The sequence below is a fragment of the Procambarus clarkii genome, chromosome 94 (assembly GCF_040958095.1).
Source record: "Procambarus clarkii isolate CNS0578487 chromosome 94, FALCON_Pclarkii_2.0, whole genome shotgun sequence".
In the NCBI taxonomy this organism is placed as follows: Eukaryota; Metazoa; Arthropoda; class Malacostraca; order Decapoda; family Cambaridae; genus Procambarus; species Procambarus clarkii.
This window is the reverse complement of record NC_091243.1, coordinates 8,134,669-8,151,912: the sequence shown is the minus strand read 5'-3', so window position 1 is coordinate 8,151,912 and position 17,244 is coordinate 8,134,669. Positions and strand designations below refer to the sequence as shown.

The following is a 17,244-nucleotide window of genomic DNA, read 5'->3' as shown; positions in this document are numbered from 1 at the left end:
TCATGAGTCTGGAGGAGGTCCCTCACACTGGCCCCGGCTTGTATTGGGAGCCCCGGCTTGTATTGGGGGCCCCGGCTTGTATTGGGGGCCCCGGCTTGTATTGGGAGCCCCGGCTTGTATTGGGAGCCCCGGCTTGTATTGGGGGCCCCGGCTTGTATTGGGGGCCCCGGCTTGTATTGGGGGCCCCGGCTTGTATTGGGAGCCCCGGCTTGTATTGGGAGCCCCGGCTTGTATTGGGGGCCCCGGCTTGTATTGGGGGCCCCGGCTTGTATTGGGGGCCCCGGCTTGTATTGGGAGCCCCGGCTTGTATTGGGAGCCCCCGGCTTGTATTGGGAGCCCCGGCTTGTATTTGGAGCAAGACACCAGAAAACCCTTCCAGACACCACCAGACACCAGACAACACTTCCAGACACCACCAGACACCAGAAAACACTTCCAGACACCACCAGACACCAGACAACACTTCCAGACACCACCAGACACCAGAAAACACTTCCAGACACCAGAAAACCCTTCCAGACACCACTAGACACCAGACAACACTTCCAGACACCACCAGACACCAGACAACACTTCCAGACACCACCGTCCACTAAACGTGAGTGATTAATGAACAATATAATACACATAATCCGCTCCCCTCACACGTGTTAAAAACCTTTTCTTCGATTAAAAATTCCGAGTCCGGTTACCATTGAGGGGAAAAGTGACCCGGCTTTCCTGGGGCTTGGTCTGTAATTTCTTCAATATGACTCGTTACCCGAAAACAGGATTGGAAGCTCCTATTCGGCTAACTGAATGGAAACGGTGAGAAGTGAAAGCTGTGAAGGAGAGAGTGAGAAAGAGAGAGAACAAGATGAAGATAGAGTGAGATGGTGGAGAGGAAGAATTGAGACAAAACTGGCCAGAGAGAGAGAGAGAGAGAGAGAGAGAGAGAGAGAGAGAGAGGGAGAGGGAGAGGGAGAGGGAGAGGGAGAGGGAGAGAGAGAGAGAGAGAGAGAGAGAGAGAGAGAGAGAGAGAGAGAGAGAGAGGGAGAGGGAGAGGGAGAGGGAGAGAGAGAGAGAGAGAGAGAGAGAGAGAGAGAGAGAGAGAGAGAGAGAGAGAGAGAGAGAGAGAGAGAGGGAGAGGGAGAGAGAGAGGGAGAGGGAGAGGGAGAGAGAGAGAGAGAGAATAAAGAGAAAGGGGGAGAACGGAGATCTATGTATCGAGAGAGGGAGGGTGAGAAGGAAAAGAGTTTTTCTAAGAGTAACTGCAAGCGATAGAAAAAAAGGCTGCTGGAAGAACAAGGAGAATGGAGGAAAAGACACAAGAGGGCGAGAAGGATAGAAACGGGATAAGTGAAAGTGAGAGAAAGGGAAAAAGAGCAAGGGGTGGAAGAGCAGGAATGATCTCATGGGCTCTCAACAATAGACTTCTCGGGAGAGTGTGTTAGCTTTGTCAGGGATACCAGCCCAACAGAGCATGTTTACACGTGTCAGGGCTGCCAATACAGCAGTCACAGCATGTTTACACGTGTCAGGGCTGCCAATACAGCAGTCACAGCATGTTTACACGTGTCAGGGCTGCCAATACAGCTGTCACAGCATGTTTACACGTGTCAGGGCTACCAATACAGCAGTCACAGCATGTTTACACGTGTCAGGGCTGCCAATACAGCAGTCACAGCATGTTTACACGTATCAGGGCTGCCAATACAGCAGTCACAGCATGTTTAGACGTGTCAGGGCTACCAATACAGCAGTCACAGCATGTTTACACGTGTCAGGGCTGCCAATACAGCAGTCACAGCATGTTTACACGTGTCAGGGCTGCCAATACAGCAATCATAGTATGTGTCCGTGTTTCAAGGCTACAAAATCTAACGGCAATAGTATGTTTACATATGTCAGGGTCGCCAATCGAGCAGATTTAGTATATTTATCTGTCCCATTGATATATAAAGGTGTTTCCCCTCTGTTAGGAATACCAGGGGCCAGATTCACGAAAGCACTTACGCAACCACTTAAGAACGTGTACATCTTTCCTCAATCTTTGACGGCTTTGGTTACATTTATTAAACAGTTTACAAGCATGAAAACTTCCCATTCAATTGTTTTTATTGTTATAAACAGCCTCCTGGTGCTTCGGAGCTCATTAACTGTTTAATAATTGTAAACAAAGCCGCCAAAGATTGAGAAAAGATGTCCAGGTTTGTAAATGTTTGCGTAAGTGCTTTCGTGAATCTGGCCCCAGATAATAACAAATGTTATCTGGCTAATGTTTACCCTCACGAATGAAACACGTGACTGGCTGGCCAGTGTTGTACCCAGTATCTTGAACAACAAATGAGATTATCATGGAATGTTGTGGTGAGCGGGGAACCCTTGTGCGGTGTTCAAGACGAAGGACCTTCCCTCCCTCTTTATATACAATTATTCCTCCCTCCCTTCCTCTCTCTATTCCTTCTAATTTCTCCCCTCACCCTCCCTCCCCTCTCTTCTCCGCCATCTTTAACAACGACTCAAGTAAAATAGAGACGGCCCTCTCAACTTTAACCCAAATAACACTTACAACACTATTCATCAATTTTGTTCTTCACCTCAGGGGCCTCGTAGCCTGGTGGATAGCGCGCAGGACTCGTAATTCTGTGGCGCGGGTTCGATTCCCGCACGAGGCAGAAACAAATGGGCAAAGTTTCTTTCACCCTGAATGCCCCTGTTACCTAGCAGTAAATAGGTACCTGGGAGTTAGTCAGCTGTCATGGGCTGCTTCCTGGGGGTGGAGGCCTGGTCGAGGACCGGGCCGCGGGGACACTAAAGCCCCGAAATCATCTCAAGATAACCTCAAGATAACCACCCTCCAAACCCTCAGGTATGAGTTATAATAATAAATAACAGAAGAATATGAATAAGAAACAGAAAGAACATGGCTAAGATGTGCTCATTTGGGGACAAAAAGAACACAGGTACGAATTACCATTATGTAACCTAACCCATGTATGGGACGAAAGAAATCTGGCGATGCAGACGAGGAGTCACAATAACGTGGCTGAAATGTGTTGACCAGACCACACACTAGAAAGTGAAGGGACGACGACGTTTCAGTCCGTCCTGGACCATTCTCAAGTCGATTATCCAGGTCGGGCCGACAATCTGGCGATGTGTCGGCCCGACCTGGGGCCAGATTCACGAAAGCACTTACGCAAACACTTACGAACCTGTACATATTTTCTCAATCTTTGGCGGCTTTGTTTCTAATTAGTAAACAGTTAATGAGCTCCGAAGCACCAGGAGGCTGTTTATAACAATAACAACAGTTGAATGGAAAGTTTTCATGCTTGTAAACTGTTTAATAAATGTAAGCAAAGCCGTGAAAGATTGAGGAAAGATGTACACGTTCGTAAGTGGTTACGTAAGTGCTTTCGTGAATCTGGCCCCAGGATAAGGAGCACAAGACGGACAAAAATATTACATTTGGGGTTATTTATTATCGGGCACGACATAAGAATTAAGTTATTCTCTTTAATTATGCCTTGTCGACTCAGCAAACAAGCAATCAGACTCACCTCTTCGGCGTAGGTATCCCAGCTGTGGTTTTGTTTTGGTAGATCAGCTGATCAGCTTCTCGTGGGTGAGATGAAAGACGTGTTTACTCTCTCCTGTACACACAAAGGTGTGTGTGTGTGTGTTTCTCCCGTACACACCACGGGGGTAGGGGGGAGGTGTGAACGTGCCCCCCGTACACACGAACGAAGGAGATTCGTTGTATCTCACTCTGGAGGGCGCGTACTGAATACCGTCTTTGACTCTCAAATCATCCCCTTATAAACTTGACTGCGTCGTTGGCTACTTAAGACATTAAGAACGCTTGAGCCAGGTCTTAAAGTCACTTCACTGGGTCGTGTTTACCTCACTGGATTCCAGAGTAGCTCAGTTTTATATGCAGCGTAACTTTTACATAAATGTTTCGTGTACTTTATAAATGTGTTGAACACCTCTCATAACTCTCCCTCTAAGTCCTGAGGTGCGAGTTGGTCTGATTTCCTTTTCAGTTAAATATTTGAGGTTCATCACACACAAAAAGACAAACACAGGCTAACATAATGACTCTAGTATTATTTCTACCTGAAGCATAATTATCACAGCAAAATGGACTTAAATTTCAGAAATTGGTCAAAATATTAAAAAAAAAACATGAATATTTAAATGTCAGTATTCACATTAACATCATAAAATATAACTACTTGAGGAGCATCCAATTTCAATCTTATTTAGTCTATATTTAAATTAAATCATATTTGCTAAATTTGCTAATATTTCTGATTCTTAAACTGGTAAGTAGAGCTTGACGAGCCCTGAGTCCAGGCCGTCAGCGGAGACACGATTTAATGAAAATTTACCTAAATTAAATTATTCTATCCTTTCTAACCCGTCCTCTCCTCACCCTTATGAAAAAAATTAAATGAAACAAGGCACTTTAGCTCCCAGATGACGGCGTTTAGGAGAAAAGATTTCTTTAATATAAAGAAAACTTTGTGTTCTTAAGACATAAAGGGAAGGGGGGGGGGAGGTGTAAGGGGGGGAGATGGAAGGGGGGAGATGGAAGGGGGGAAATGGAAGGGGGAGGTGTAAGGGGGGAAGGGGAAGAGGGAGCGTGTAGTGTGAGAAGGGGAAAGACACAAAGGGGAAAGACGAGGCCGGGTAATGTGAGGAGTGAAGGGGTACTATTAGAGGGGAAGAAAGGTAAAGTAAGTGATGTGATTAGGAAGGAAGGTAAGGGGGAGAAAGGAAAGGAGAGTAGGGGAGGCTAGAGATAAGGTGAGGGGGGGATAAATAAGTATGAGGGGAAAGCACTAAACCAGTATGAGTATATAGAAGAGAGGGGAAATGGAGGCTGGAGATGAAGTGAGGGAAGAGAAAAGGTGGAATAACGGGCAGGAAAGACTAGCGATAAGAGAGTGAGAAGAGAAGACATATGGTGGACGGTAACATGGATAGGAGGAGAGATTATAGAAGATTAGTGGGATAATATTCTCGAAGAGAGACTGCAATGTCTTCTTAGCTATAGTGCCCTTAACTGTAGCTACTCCTCTTAGCTGTAGTGCCCTTAACTGTAGCTACTCCCCTTAGCTATAATGCCCTTAACTGTAGCTACTCCCCTTAGCTGTAGTGCCCTTAACTGTAGCTACTCCCCTTAGCTATAGTGCCTTTAACTGTAGCTACTCCCCTTAGCTGTAGTTACCTCTTTGACTCTGACTCCTCTTTTTAAGTGACAATTCCTTTGGCGGCAGTGCCACCTTTAGCGGTGACATCCCCTCTATCACTGGAGTTCCCCTCAGGTAACCATGTTTTTCTGATGATTCTCACAACATTTTTCTAATATGACGACCAAACCACACAACAGAAGAGGAAGAAACGACGACGTTTTGGTCCGACGTGGACCATTATCGTGTATTAGGGAGATAAGATTGATTGATGAAGATTAAGCCACCCAAGAGGTGGCACGGGCATGAATAGCCCGTGAGAGAGAGGCAGACACGGGCCAATAATTAAGGAAGAATTGAGGTGAGGCGCAGATAGGAGAAAAAGGGAATTTCTAGGAGGTAAGGTGATTTACCTTCTTCTCTTACCTGTTCCTCACCTTACCTCCTTGTTTTGTGTGATTATTCTTGCACCACATCTCCTTGAAATTCCCTTCTTCTCGTACTTGCGCCTCGACTCAGTCTTTCCTTACTTATTGGCCCGTTCCTGCCTCTCTTAAGGCTCCTGTGCCAGGTAAGTCCACTACGGGCTCACCATAGCCCGTGCTACTTGCCCCGCTCGTGTGCCAGGTAAGTTACGGGCTCACCATAGCCCGTGCTACTTGGAACTTGTTCCAAGTAGCTTAATCTATAACAACAACCTCTCTTAAGGCTATTCATGCAAGTGCCACCTCTTGGGTGGATTAATTTTCATTAAGATTAAGATTTACGAGCTCACTATAGCCCGTGCTACATGGACATTTCGTTCTGAGTAGCTAAAGCTACAACAACAACAGACTCTCTCTTTACACAGGACTTGATAATGGCATCAGCCATTGTGACTCATTTGCATTCTCCTCATTTAATAATGTTTTCCTTGCCGACACATTGATGGGTTTATGTACCTTCGTTTTACTCATTAAGTTCTGGTTCTTGTCAATGCACTTCATTTTGTTCACGGCACCCTCAATTTTCTCACGGTACCCTAAATTTTCTCACGGTTCCCTAAATTTTCTTATGGTACCCTAAATGTTTTCATGGTATTCTAAATTTTCTCACGGCACCCTAAATTTTCTTATGGTACCCTAAATGTTTTCATGGTATCCTAAATTTTCTCACGGTACCCTCAATTTTCTTATGGTACCCTAAATGTTTTCATGGTATCCTAAATTTTCTCACGGTACCCTCAATTTTCTTATGGTACCCTAAATATTTTCATGGTATCCTAAATTTTCTCACGGTACCCTCAATTTTCTCACGAGGCCCTTAAATGTCCACACAAGTTGTCACTAGATACCTATATTCTTCACACGATAACTGTATTCCTATCCCGTTCCTCCATTCCCTACGATACTGCGTCTGTCCACTGCGCAAAGGGGAAGTTCAATTTCCTTGCCCTAATGAGGTCATACAATTTAAAGTTTCTTAACAGCAACTCTAATACGTTTTGATTGTTTACAACGGAATCAGTCTCTGACTTTTTCTATTACTGAGAAACGTATCAAGAATATTGAACTGGCGCATTATAATTCAGGTAGCGAAGAGAAAGAGGGGTGAAAGAGGAAGAGAGGTGGGCAAATGGAGGAGGACGAGGGGGAGAACGAGGGAGAGGACGAGGGGAAGGACGAGGAGGGGCACAAGACCCCTCAGGGCAAACTAACGAGAAGCAGGAGGCTGGCAGGAGACACTACACGACAATAACCACAACGACATTCCACTTGTGCCGTTTCCTGCTCCCCATCCCACACACACACACGCTGTAAACACCTCGTCGTGTCCGGTCATCGCTGCTGTTCGTGGTATAATGTAGTCGTCGCTGGCTTGGTCGTTGTCACAGTTGTTGAAGATGTGTTACTTGGGGGGGCGATGGTGGGTCACTCCGGCAGTCGTCGCTGCTGCGTGACCTCCTGAAGTAGTCACTGTCGCTGTGGTCGTCGCTTTGTTTGTCGTCGTCGTCGTGGTGATGGTGGTGGTCGGTCTGGCCATGGCGACATTTGACATGAAAATATTCTTTCATGTCAAAGTATATTCCCTCGCCATGTCCCTTCAACATTTCACCGGAGTCTCTAATCTCCTCCTGTTGTCGCTTCCTATGGGGTTTGCAGGCCTTCAGGGACTCTATTTTGGGAGTGTTTCTGATGTCTCAATGGCTTTAGACTTGTTTAGCGAAGGATCTCCAAGCTTCGGTATCGCCAATGGTCTCTAGCGAGAGATTTCTAATCATTTAGAGACGGTCTCCTTATTTTCACGAAAGGTCTCCTGTGGTCTCCGCTGGGTCTTCCATCCTTAGTGTAAGTCGCCATACAGTTGTATCCCTCGTATTCCCAAGCAATCTCCTCACCTGTAGAGATATCTCCTGACGTTGTGGAGAAGAGAAGATGGAAAAGGAGGAAGAGGAAGGGAGAGAGAGGGAGAGGGAGAGGGGTGTCTCGGAGCGCGGGACGCAGCGTTGCTCACTCAGCACCAGCCTGGTGCCCAAGTGAGAGTGAGAGGCAGAGTGAGAGGCAGGGGCCGGAGACACGCTCATACACGTTTGGGGACGGCAGCCACCCGTCACTCACGGCAGAGGGAGAGTGGGAGGGAGGGTGGGATGGAGGGAGGAAAGGAAGATCCTGGAGGGAGGGGTCACCAAGAGGGAGTAGGCGCACGTAGACTGAACAGGACATGTGGAAAGGGAGACAGAAACCAGTGAAAACAATGAGACAAGTAGTGTGGAATAACGAAAAAGAAGAGAGAGAGAGAGAGAGAGAGAGAGAGAGAGAGAGAAAGAGAGAGAGAGAGAGAGAGAGAGAGAGAGAGAGAGAGAGAGAGAGAGAGAGAGAGAGAGAGAGAGAGAGAGAGAGAGAGAGAGAGAGAGAGAGAGAAGGGAGCGAGATACAGAAAAAAGAGGAATTGGCTTACGTGCAAGATTGAAAAAAAGCGGGGTCTGGGAGAGGGAATCATTGAGAGGCAGGAGCCAACAGGTGGCAGCCCCGGCAGCGTCAACCAGTCCCCCCAACGCTGCCTTCACATTTCGTAACGCGGTTATTGATGGTCAATGCCTTGCTGTACATCACGAAGGGGGGAGGAATTACATCTTTAGCGAGGGGACGTCTATTAGCGAACTCTGGAGGGGTTATTGGCGGTCATTCCTGCCTGGAAATGATTGGGGGGAAAGGGGGAAGGATTTAGAGATACATCACCCCTATGTTGTAGGATTGCTTAGACTTTCCTTCGCGATTGGTAAGCGAGCCGATGGTCCTCCGTTCGATACTTGATTGCTACAACCATGTCATGCCGGATGGCAATTGTGGGGAAGGGGGTTAATGGGGAAGGGGGTTAATAGGGAAGGGGGTTAATAGGGAAGGGGTAACAGGGGGAGAGAGAGTGTGGGGACGGGTGAAGGGACTCAAAGCACATGTAAGGCGAAATAAACTGAAAAAAAAGCGAGTGTGCAGGTGTAGGGTATAGATGAAATGGGCATTTGGGCATTCTGAAAGGACTAAGAGAGCGGGAAGCTTAAGGGGGGGGGGGGTTAGGGTAGATAGGCTATTTAGGGTGAGGGGAGATAAGGGATGACAATGGTATTAGGAGCAAGGCAGCCTGAAAAGAGGGGAGTTAAGGAGATGATGATGATGATGACAAAATTAGAAAGACTTTAAATCAATACATCAATGGGTAAATGCATGCTTCGAGGCCGCGGTTGTGCAGGCAGGGGAGGCAGCACCACCCCGTCTGTGGGGCTCCCCACACCGTCTGTGGGGCTCCCCACACCGTCTGTGGTGCTCCCCACACCGTCTGTGGGGCTCTCCACACCGTCTGTGGGCAAGGTTTGGGCATCAACAAACATTTTGTAGCTGGTTAAGTCATCAACTTATTTCCTTTGGCTGTTCACACTGTCTGATAACGAGTTAAAGACATCTTAACACTCCTTGTAGCTGTTTAAAATGTTTTAGAATGAGTTAAAGTCATCAATACATTCTTTAAGGCTGGTCAAATTGCCTTATTGCGAACGAGACTCGTTAAGACGCTCCTTGTGGCTGACTGAACTGTCTAAGGGCAAGCTAGAGACACCAACACAATCTTTGGGTAACCAGTCTATACCCGTAGCCGAGACGTTCTCGAAGTGGATAAAAAAAGTATAATTTGTTAGATATTTTTTGAATAAAAAGACTACATTCATGCAGTTCAAAGTCCAGTTAGAAAATATCAATAGGAAAAATTGGGTGACCTTTGACAAGCCGCCGGGTTCCAGTCCCCGTCGAGACCACTAGATTGATGGTGATGTTCAGGTAAATTCAGGAAACGTCTTAACACTTCACCACCAGAATCTTCTTTCCCCTCCTGTTTCTTTTTTTCCTTCTTCCCTTCTTTCACCTCCATTCTCCCCCCTTCTTTCACCTCTCTTCCTTCTCCCTCTCTCCCCCTCTCTCTCCCTCTCCCTCTCTCTCTCTCTCTCTCTCTCTCTCTCTCTCTCTCTCTCTCTCTCTCTCTCTCCATATAGTATGTCCACCATACTATATCTAGTGACAAATCATTTTCTCTACCACTTAATTATTCTCAAGACAGTAACAGTTACACACAGTAACCCCATCAGGAGGTAGCCTGAGTGTGTTGGTGCTCGGCTCTAAGGTCCCTTAATGTGCCGTGAGACCCCCGGAATCCACTCCTATGGGATACGTCGCCCTCTGATTGGTCACACGAAGACCCATACACCGGGCAGAATTTGGCGGAGACCAATCAGGGAGCTTTATAATTAGCAAGAACCAATCAGCAAGTGGTATAGTGGATATGTGGCAATATAAAAACTATTCAGAAGGTTAACCAATCAATAATGACTATAGGAAGCAAACGCAAACAAGCGCCTAACGTTAATTAAATAGCCTAGAACCAATCAGAAGATGAAACAGGAGGCAAGGTTAGGCAATTAGGACAAAGCACAATGCCAGCATAACTATACGCCCTCGGGCGGGGGATTTGAGGACCAGGAACTGGGATATGACGAAGAAATAAAGAAACAATGCCCAATCACCTGGACCATCGGGGATCGACCATCGACCCTGCAGGAAACGAGACAGTTGTTCGTTTATACCGACCAGTCCAGGTGAATCAAAAACGATACGGAGACAAGGGACCAACCAGCAAACGCCTTTATGGACCAATCAGCAATCATTTTAACCAAGAAGTCTAGGAATTAAAGTGAGAAGGAGGCACTAGTGGAGGTCACTTTAAAGAAGGACCAATCAGCGCACATCACGTCCGATGCCTGTGAATACTGACAAAAGTATCGTACTCTGCCAGACGCACGAGACCTGAGGACAGGACATGAAAACAGTCCCCATGGTGTAGTGGTAAGACACTCGCCTGGCGTTTCGCAAGCGCTTTGTCCTGAGGTTCGTATCCTGTCCGGGAAAGGATTTACTGGGCGTCAATCCTTAACTGTAGTCTCTGTTTACCCAACAATAAAATGATCCCTGGTTGTTAAACGATTTGGCGGGTCGTATTCCAGGGAATATTAGGATTAAGGACCTGCCCGAAACGCCCGTGCTAGTGGCTGTACAAGAATGTAAGAACTCTTGTATATATAAATAAAAAAAATATAAATAAAGCACAACAGAAAGCAAGTGTTGACAAGAACTAGAAGGAAGAAAGAAGAGGATGAAGTGTAAGGAGATGAGCTAAAGGGAAGAGGAATAGAAAGGGTGCATGAGGAAGGGAAGGAACAGTTGCAGTAACAGCTTCACCATTAACAGCAGCAGCAATACGAGATTAAACTGAAGTTGGATTGATAGCAACAACATCAACAACAGGAGCAACAGAAGCTCCAGCATCAGGAGCAGCAGCTGCATCAATAATAGAAGAAACAGAAGCTCCAGCATCAGGAGCAGCAGCTGCATCAATAACAGAAGCAACAGAAGCTCCAGCATCAGGAGCAGCAGCTGCATCAATAACAGAAGCAACAGCATCAGGAGCAGCAGCTGCATCAATAACAGAAGCAACAGCATCAGGAGCAGCAGCTGCATCAATAACAGAAGCAACAGAAGCAACAGAAGCTGAAGTAACAATCTTTGATGATCAGGGAACAGATGACTTAAAGCTGAAGTAGGATGTGCAGACACTAACATCAGCTGTAGAAGAAGCTACAACAATAGCAAATATTTTTTCACAAGTAATAACCAGTAAAATCCTTGATCTATTCTTACTGAAAATGTTCAATATATTCCAAGACCAAATCACATAACATACACCAGTTAAGAATGTCCCGAGAGTCGTGGGAGATCGCTAAAGATTTACGCGATTTAAGAAACCGAAGAAGTACAATAGAAAATAAGAAATACTTTTCAGGGGCAACGAGAAAATCTGGTTAACTTTTTGATTCTGTGGGCTGGCGACAGGGATAACTTTCCGCAGGCTCCTGTATGTGAAGGATTCTGAAGGAGATGTTATTGTGGTTCAATCCCACACGTTTGCAAAAAGTTGTCCGGGGACTCGTCCCAGGCTTCCTTGAGCGGTATTTGGGTGGGAGGCAAGTAGATACCTAGTGGTGCTAACACTCTCGCACGCTTGCGTGCACAGGCACACGCACACACTCACAACACACACACCCATCCACACCAATCCGCCCAACAATCTACACGAATCCGCCCAACAACCCATAAACCCGGCCACCGAACAAAGGCGTACAATACCCACCCACAGCCATCACAACACCTACACACACAGGGCAAATTCAGGAAACATGAGACTTGGACAATACCAGATACGTATAGGACTCTTGAGAGAGACTGTTACAGGTGAGAAATACTAGTGGCGGACACAAGCTGTAAAGCAGTACTGCTTCAGAGTACGAATGAGCAGTGTACACTGGGAATGACCTGACGATAAGGTGGTTGAGGTCAATTTATATCACATCTTTACAATGAAATACGACAGAGTAATAGAAAATGATTTGAACATGTTATCTGATAAAAATGAAAATATAAACAAACCGGAATTTGGTGGGAAAGATACTTTAATATTGTAAATGCAGTCTAGGAATAAAAGGCTTCTTAACATCCTACAAATGGAACCCCCTCCTCCGCTCCCACCTCCTATCCTATCCTATCCCACCTCCTATCCCTCCCACGCACAAATAGAAACCCTCATCCGCTCAAGGTAACCCCCAAAATTTTAAAACCTCGAATCTCATAATAGAAAATGGGATAAAGTTGGCGGGTTAAATCTGGATGCTGGAGGAACACAGATTACTTCATGGCTACGATACCAGAGTGATTCATTTCCCGTGCGAGGAGAGACACAGACAGCAGGAAATAGCACCTGGGATAACTTGCTATCGCGACGACACGCGCCACGGCGGGTGCTGGCTCCTGGGCCCCGAACACTCAGTCACATACCATGAATACATTTGTAATTGTTTTCCCACTGGCTTGGGCACTAATCTCGTTTACGCTCCAATATTTACTACAAAGGGAATAATAGGGTTCTTGGACGGATGGGGAGGGTGGTGGAGACTGCCGTCTGGACCTTGATGGATTATTGGGAATAGGAGGGAATGGGTTGGAAGGGTAGTTATCTTGAGGTTATCTTGAGATGATTTCGGGGCTTTAGTGTCCCCGCGGCCCGGTCCTCGACCAGGCCTCCACCCCCAGGAAGCAGCCCGTGACAGCTGACTAACTCCCAGGTACCTATTTACTGCTAGGTAACAGGGGCATTCAGGGTGAAAGAAACTTTGCCCATTTGTTTCTGCCTCGTGCGGGAATCGAACCCGCGCCACAGAATTACGAGTCCTGCGCGCTATCCACCAGGCTACGAGGCCCCTAGGATAGGGTGGATGGTGGATGGGAATGGGAAGGTGTGGGGAGGAGGTCAGAAGTATTAGGGGTAAGTGACTCGAAGGTCACAGGATCGGCGATTGCGAGTTTGGGGTCATTGAGGTCAGGAGGCAAATCCGAGTCGCGAACAGGAGATTGGAGAGAGAGAGGGTGGGGAGGGAGAGGGTGGGGAGGGAGAGGGAAGGCAGTGTGAGGGAAGGGAGGGAGAGGGAAGGCAGTGTGAGGGAAGGGAGGGAGAGGTTAGGCAGTGTGAGGGAAGGGAGGGAGAGGTTAGGCAGTGTGAGGGAAGGGAGGGAGAGGGAAGGCAGTGTGAGGGAAGGGAGGGAGAGGGAAGGCAGGGAAACAGTTTGGGCAGAAAGAAGTTGGGATGTGAGTGAGAGGGTCAGAATATCGAAGTTGAAGAACTAGAAAGTCAAGGGGAAGGTTCAATCGTGTAGGACAAATAACAACACAATACAATATTAACAAAAGCAGTAACAAACTCTTCGAGAATGGCGGACGTAAAGCCGCATTCAAATCAGCGGTCAAAACAATTAAAAAAAATGAGATGGCTGTATAAGTAGTGAAGATCTTACTGATGAAACAAAGAAAACGTACGAGGACAGGGTGAACTATGGGAAGAATGACCGACTCTTTCTATTCTCGCATACTAAAGCATGCTAAACTAGCTCATTTAGCTCATGCTAAACTGTATCATGTAACATAACATGATACATGTTATAGTTAGGATAGTATAGTTAGATTACATGTGACTTCTATGCTTATTTTTCCAGCGCATCTTGGTCTGTTTTCAGTCATCCTCGCCCTTGGCGCTATATGTGAAGGACGACTTCTTTAACAGTCTGATCCGAAGAATGATGGATGAGGAAGGGATGAGTAAAAGGCAACAAGTAGGAGGGAAAGGGAGTAAGAGGGAGGGGGAAGAGTAAGGAGGAGAAGGCAAGGTTAATAGGGTAGGGAATAAAGGGAAGGAAGGCCGAGGTTCTGGCAGAGTTGACGCGACTGGGGATCAGGAGAGCAGCCTGATGGGAGAAATCTGTTCCGGCGAGTGTTGTGGAGGGAGGAAATCTTCTTATCCGTGGCCGACATGGGCGTGTTAAGAAGGATGAATGAGGGAGAGGCTGAAGGAAGTGGCGGCAACTGTAGTGAAGGTTTCCCACTTAGTGCGTCGTGGAGGACGGGGTGGATATAGGGTTAGGAAAGGACAGATGGTTATGGAGTGTAGGAGGGGAAGTGCGCCGGTGTGGAAGGACCTTATTGTGAGCATTCCCTTCACGTCATCCTGGATGACTGTGGATGTTAATCTCTGGTGTGACGGTCCACTGTACCTTGTATGACGATCCACTGTACCTCGTGTGACGGTCCACTGTACCTTGTGTGACGGTCCACTGTACCCTGTGTGACGGTCAACTGTACCTTGTGTGACGGTCAACTGTACCTTGTGTGACGGTCCACTGTACCTTGTGTGACGGTCCACTGTACCTTGTGTGACGGTCCACTGTACCTTGTGTGACGGTCGCCTGTATCGTGTGTGACGGTCCACTGTACCTTGTGTGACGATCCACTGTACCTTGTGTGACGATCCACTGTACCTTGTGTGATGGTCCACTGTACCTTGTGACGCTAGGTAGAGTAAATTCGGTTTCTCGTATATGCCACATACTTAGGTCACATCTGGAGTGGGTTCTGAGAGTTCCTTTAATCAAGCCTGGCCTGAGGCAAGGCTTGACTTGTGATATATTGGTCAAACAGACTATTGCTTGGAGTGGCTCGCAGGCCAACATAACCACTACCATCAGGTTGGTCCGGCACTTCTTGCAAGAAAGTGTTTGAATTTATTTTGAAGTCCTCGTGACCTCTTGGTAATCAAATGACCCCGTGAAACCCTCTGACTCTTAACAACCGGTGACCTGGACCGAACATGGGTGAACGTGGACTGGACACACACACACACACACACCTGGGATCCAAGAGTCAATGCTCGATCCTGCAGACACAACTAGGTGAGTACACACACACATATACACAAGGAAAGGGACCTCATGGAGGCGACAGAGCCCAGAGATAAGAGAAAACGTATACCCCCTGAAAATTCATGTTTTCCCATCTCCCTTTTTCACTCAACATCTGATTAATTCTATTATTATAAAAGATATTATAGATATATTTATAATAGATATTATTAATATATCTCTCTCTCCTCTCTGCTAGAAGGTTTGCACATTCACCCCAAAATAAGCTAAGGAATTCATGTCTGTCTTCTTTACTTTGCAAGAAGTAAAAGCACACATACGCAATTGTATTTATAAGTCCACTGGGCTCCACTTCTAAACTGTTTTTCCACTTCTATGTTTAATTGAGCAAATTGTGTCTTCACAGAAATTCAATACATACTATCAGGAAGTAACTCGTGTAACAAATATTCTTGTAATAAATCTATTGCAAGAATGCCTATTATATTGCATATTTATTTTGTAATAGCATATCATTTATCAACATAGATGATTAGGTGTCAGATAATGAAACATGGAGGGCACATTCCGTAGACTTATGTGGTAATTGGTACCAAATATATGCAAGCTTTACCGAATTCTCTAGCTACAAAAAGCGTTGAATTCGATCTTTTTTATCTCGATAGCAAAATCCAGAGATCTTCATGCCTAAAAAAAATCACATAAATTTTTGTTGTTGACTTTGAAAGTCAACAACTTTGACTTTGTTATACAGTGCACAGACTGTGCTTCTGTTTGGGAAGTTGCAAATTAATCTTACATAATTCTCTGTCGGGAAAGCATGCTAAGTCTTAAGGAGCCTTAAAGAGCGTCAAGAAAGTCTGAGAAATTCAGAGGAGTAATGAGAAACACCAAGAAGTAATTATTCCAAAGAAGACTCCGAGCCGGGAAGACAATGTGACACACTGAGAAATCTTTGGGAAATAATATAGAACCTTGACAAACACTGACGTACATCAAGGAATCTTGAGCAATAATTTGGAATCGTACAGAAACTTGTGCAGGCGATGAGTCACAATAACGTGGCTGAAGAATGTTGACCAGACCACACACTAGAAGGCGAAGGGACGACGACGTTTCGGTCCGTCCTGGACCATTCTCACAATCGACTTGAGAATGGTCCAGGACGGACCGAAACGTCGTCGTCCCTTCACCTTCTAGTGTGTGGTCTGGTCAACGTACAGAAACCTGATGAAATGTGTAGAATATTGAGATATATATTGGAGAACTTCCTGGATTATAAGTTGTACCGAGGAAACTGTTAGAATGCTGAGGAACTTTTAAAGCGTGCTGAGACACTTTAAAACAACCATATGGGGTGCTGACGTGTCTTATGAAATACTGAGGAATATTAAGAAATACTGAGGAATCTTAAGGAATACTCAGGATAACCAATAGATGCTGATATTTACCACCAAGAAGAACCACCACTATATCAGTTCCTCCTGGTATTATTACCGGTGACATAATGATTCTAAAATGAATGTAAAATTCCTTAATAATTATATAAATAATTAACAAATAATGATAATATTTATGAATATAAAAAACGAAAAAGTTTGATAAATAAAAAAAATAATTAATAAAATTGAATCAGACTAACATTAGAGTAATCATATTAGGAAAATATGAGGGGTACTTTACCTCATGATCTTGGAGTTCAGGGGGGTGGTGGAGGGGGTGTCTCTGTGAGAGGTCAAGGGTCGTGACCCCACTCACTGAGCCCTGAGGGGTTTCCCCAGCGTCTTCGCCAGTCCCTGCCCCTGCCGCCCTCCTCGGCTGTTGGAGAACACATAGTCTAGTGAGATTTATTGCTGCTTGATGGAGGAGGGAGGGTGTTGATGTTGTGTGTGTGGTGGTGTTGTGTGTGGAGTTGTGTGGTGGTGCTGTGTGTGATGTTGTGTGTGGTGGTGGTGTGTGTGGAGTTATGTGTGGTGGTGTTGTATGTGATTGCGTTATTGATATTACATTTAGAGGTGTCAGTGGTAGTGTATGTGGTGATGATGGTGGTGGTGGTGCAGTATTTGCTGTCTTGACAATATTTTGTACTTTACTAAACCCCCTCAATCGTTGTTTCAAGCACTTGGCTGAGCTGTGGTTCATTATAAGTAATTTAGGATTAAAAGGAGATGTTCACTAGTTTTTGTAATTATAATATTTGCACCGTTGATGACGCGATACCCAGAGCAAGTTACAGTGTGG

The 17,244-nt window shown here is 45.9% G+C and overlaps 1 protein-coding gene across 1 annotated transcript in view; it reads right to left on the bottom strand.

The window, feature by feature from the left end:
- The window catches only part of CngA (Cyclic nucleotide-gated ion channel subunit A), a 67,772-nt gene that overhangs the window by 42,253 nt on the left and 8,275 nt on the right, over positions 1-17,244 (bottom strand). The window contains exon 2 of the mRNA XM_069319913.1: positions 16,687-16,821. Coding sequence (XP_069176014.1) covers positions 16,687-16,821 — 135 coding nt within the window. The remainder of the gene's footprint in view (positions 1-16,686; positions 16,822-17,244) is intronic.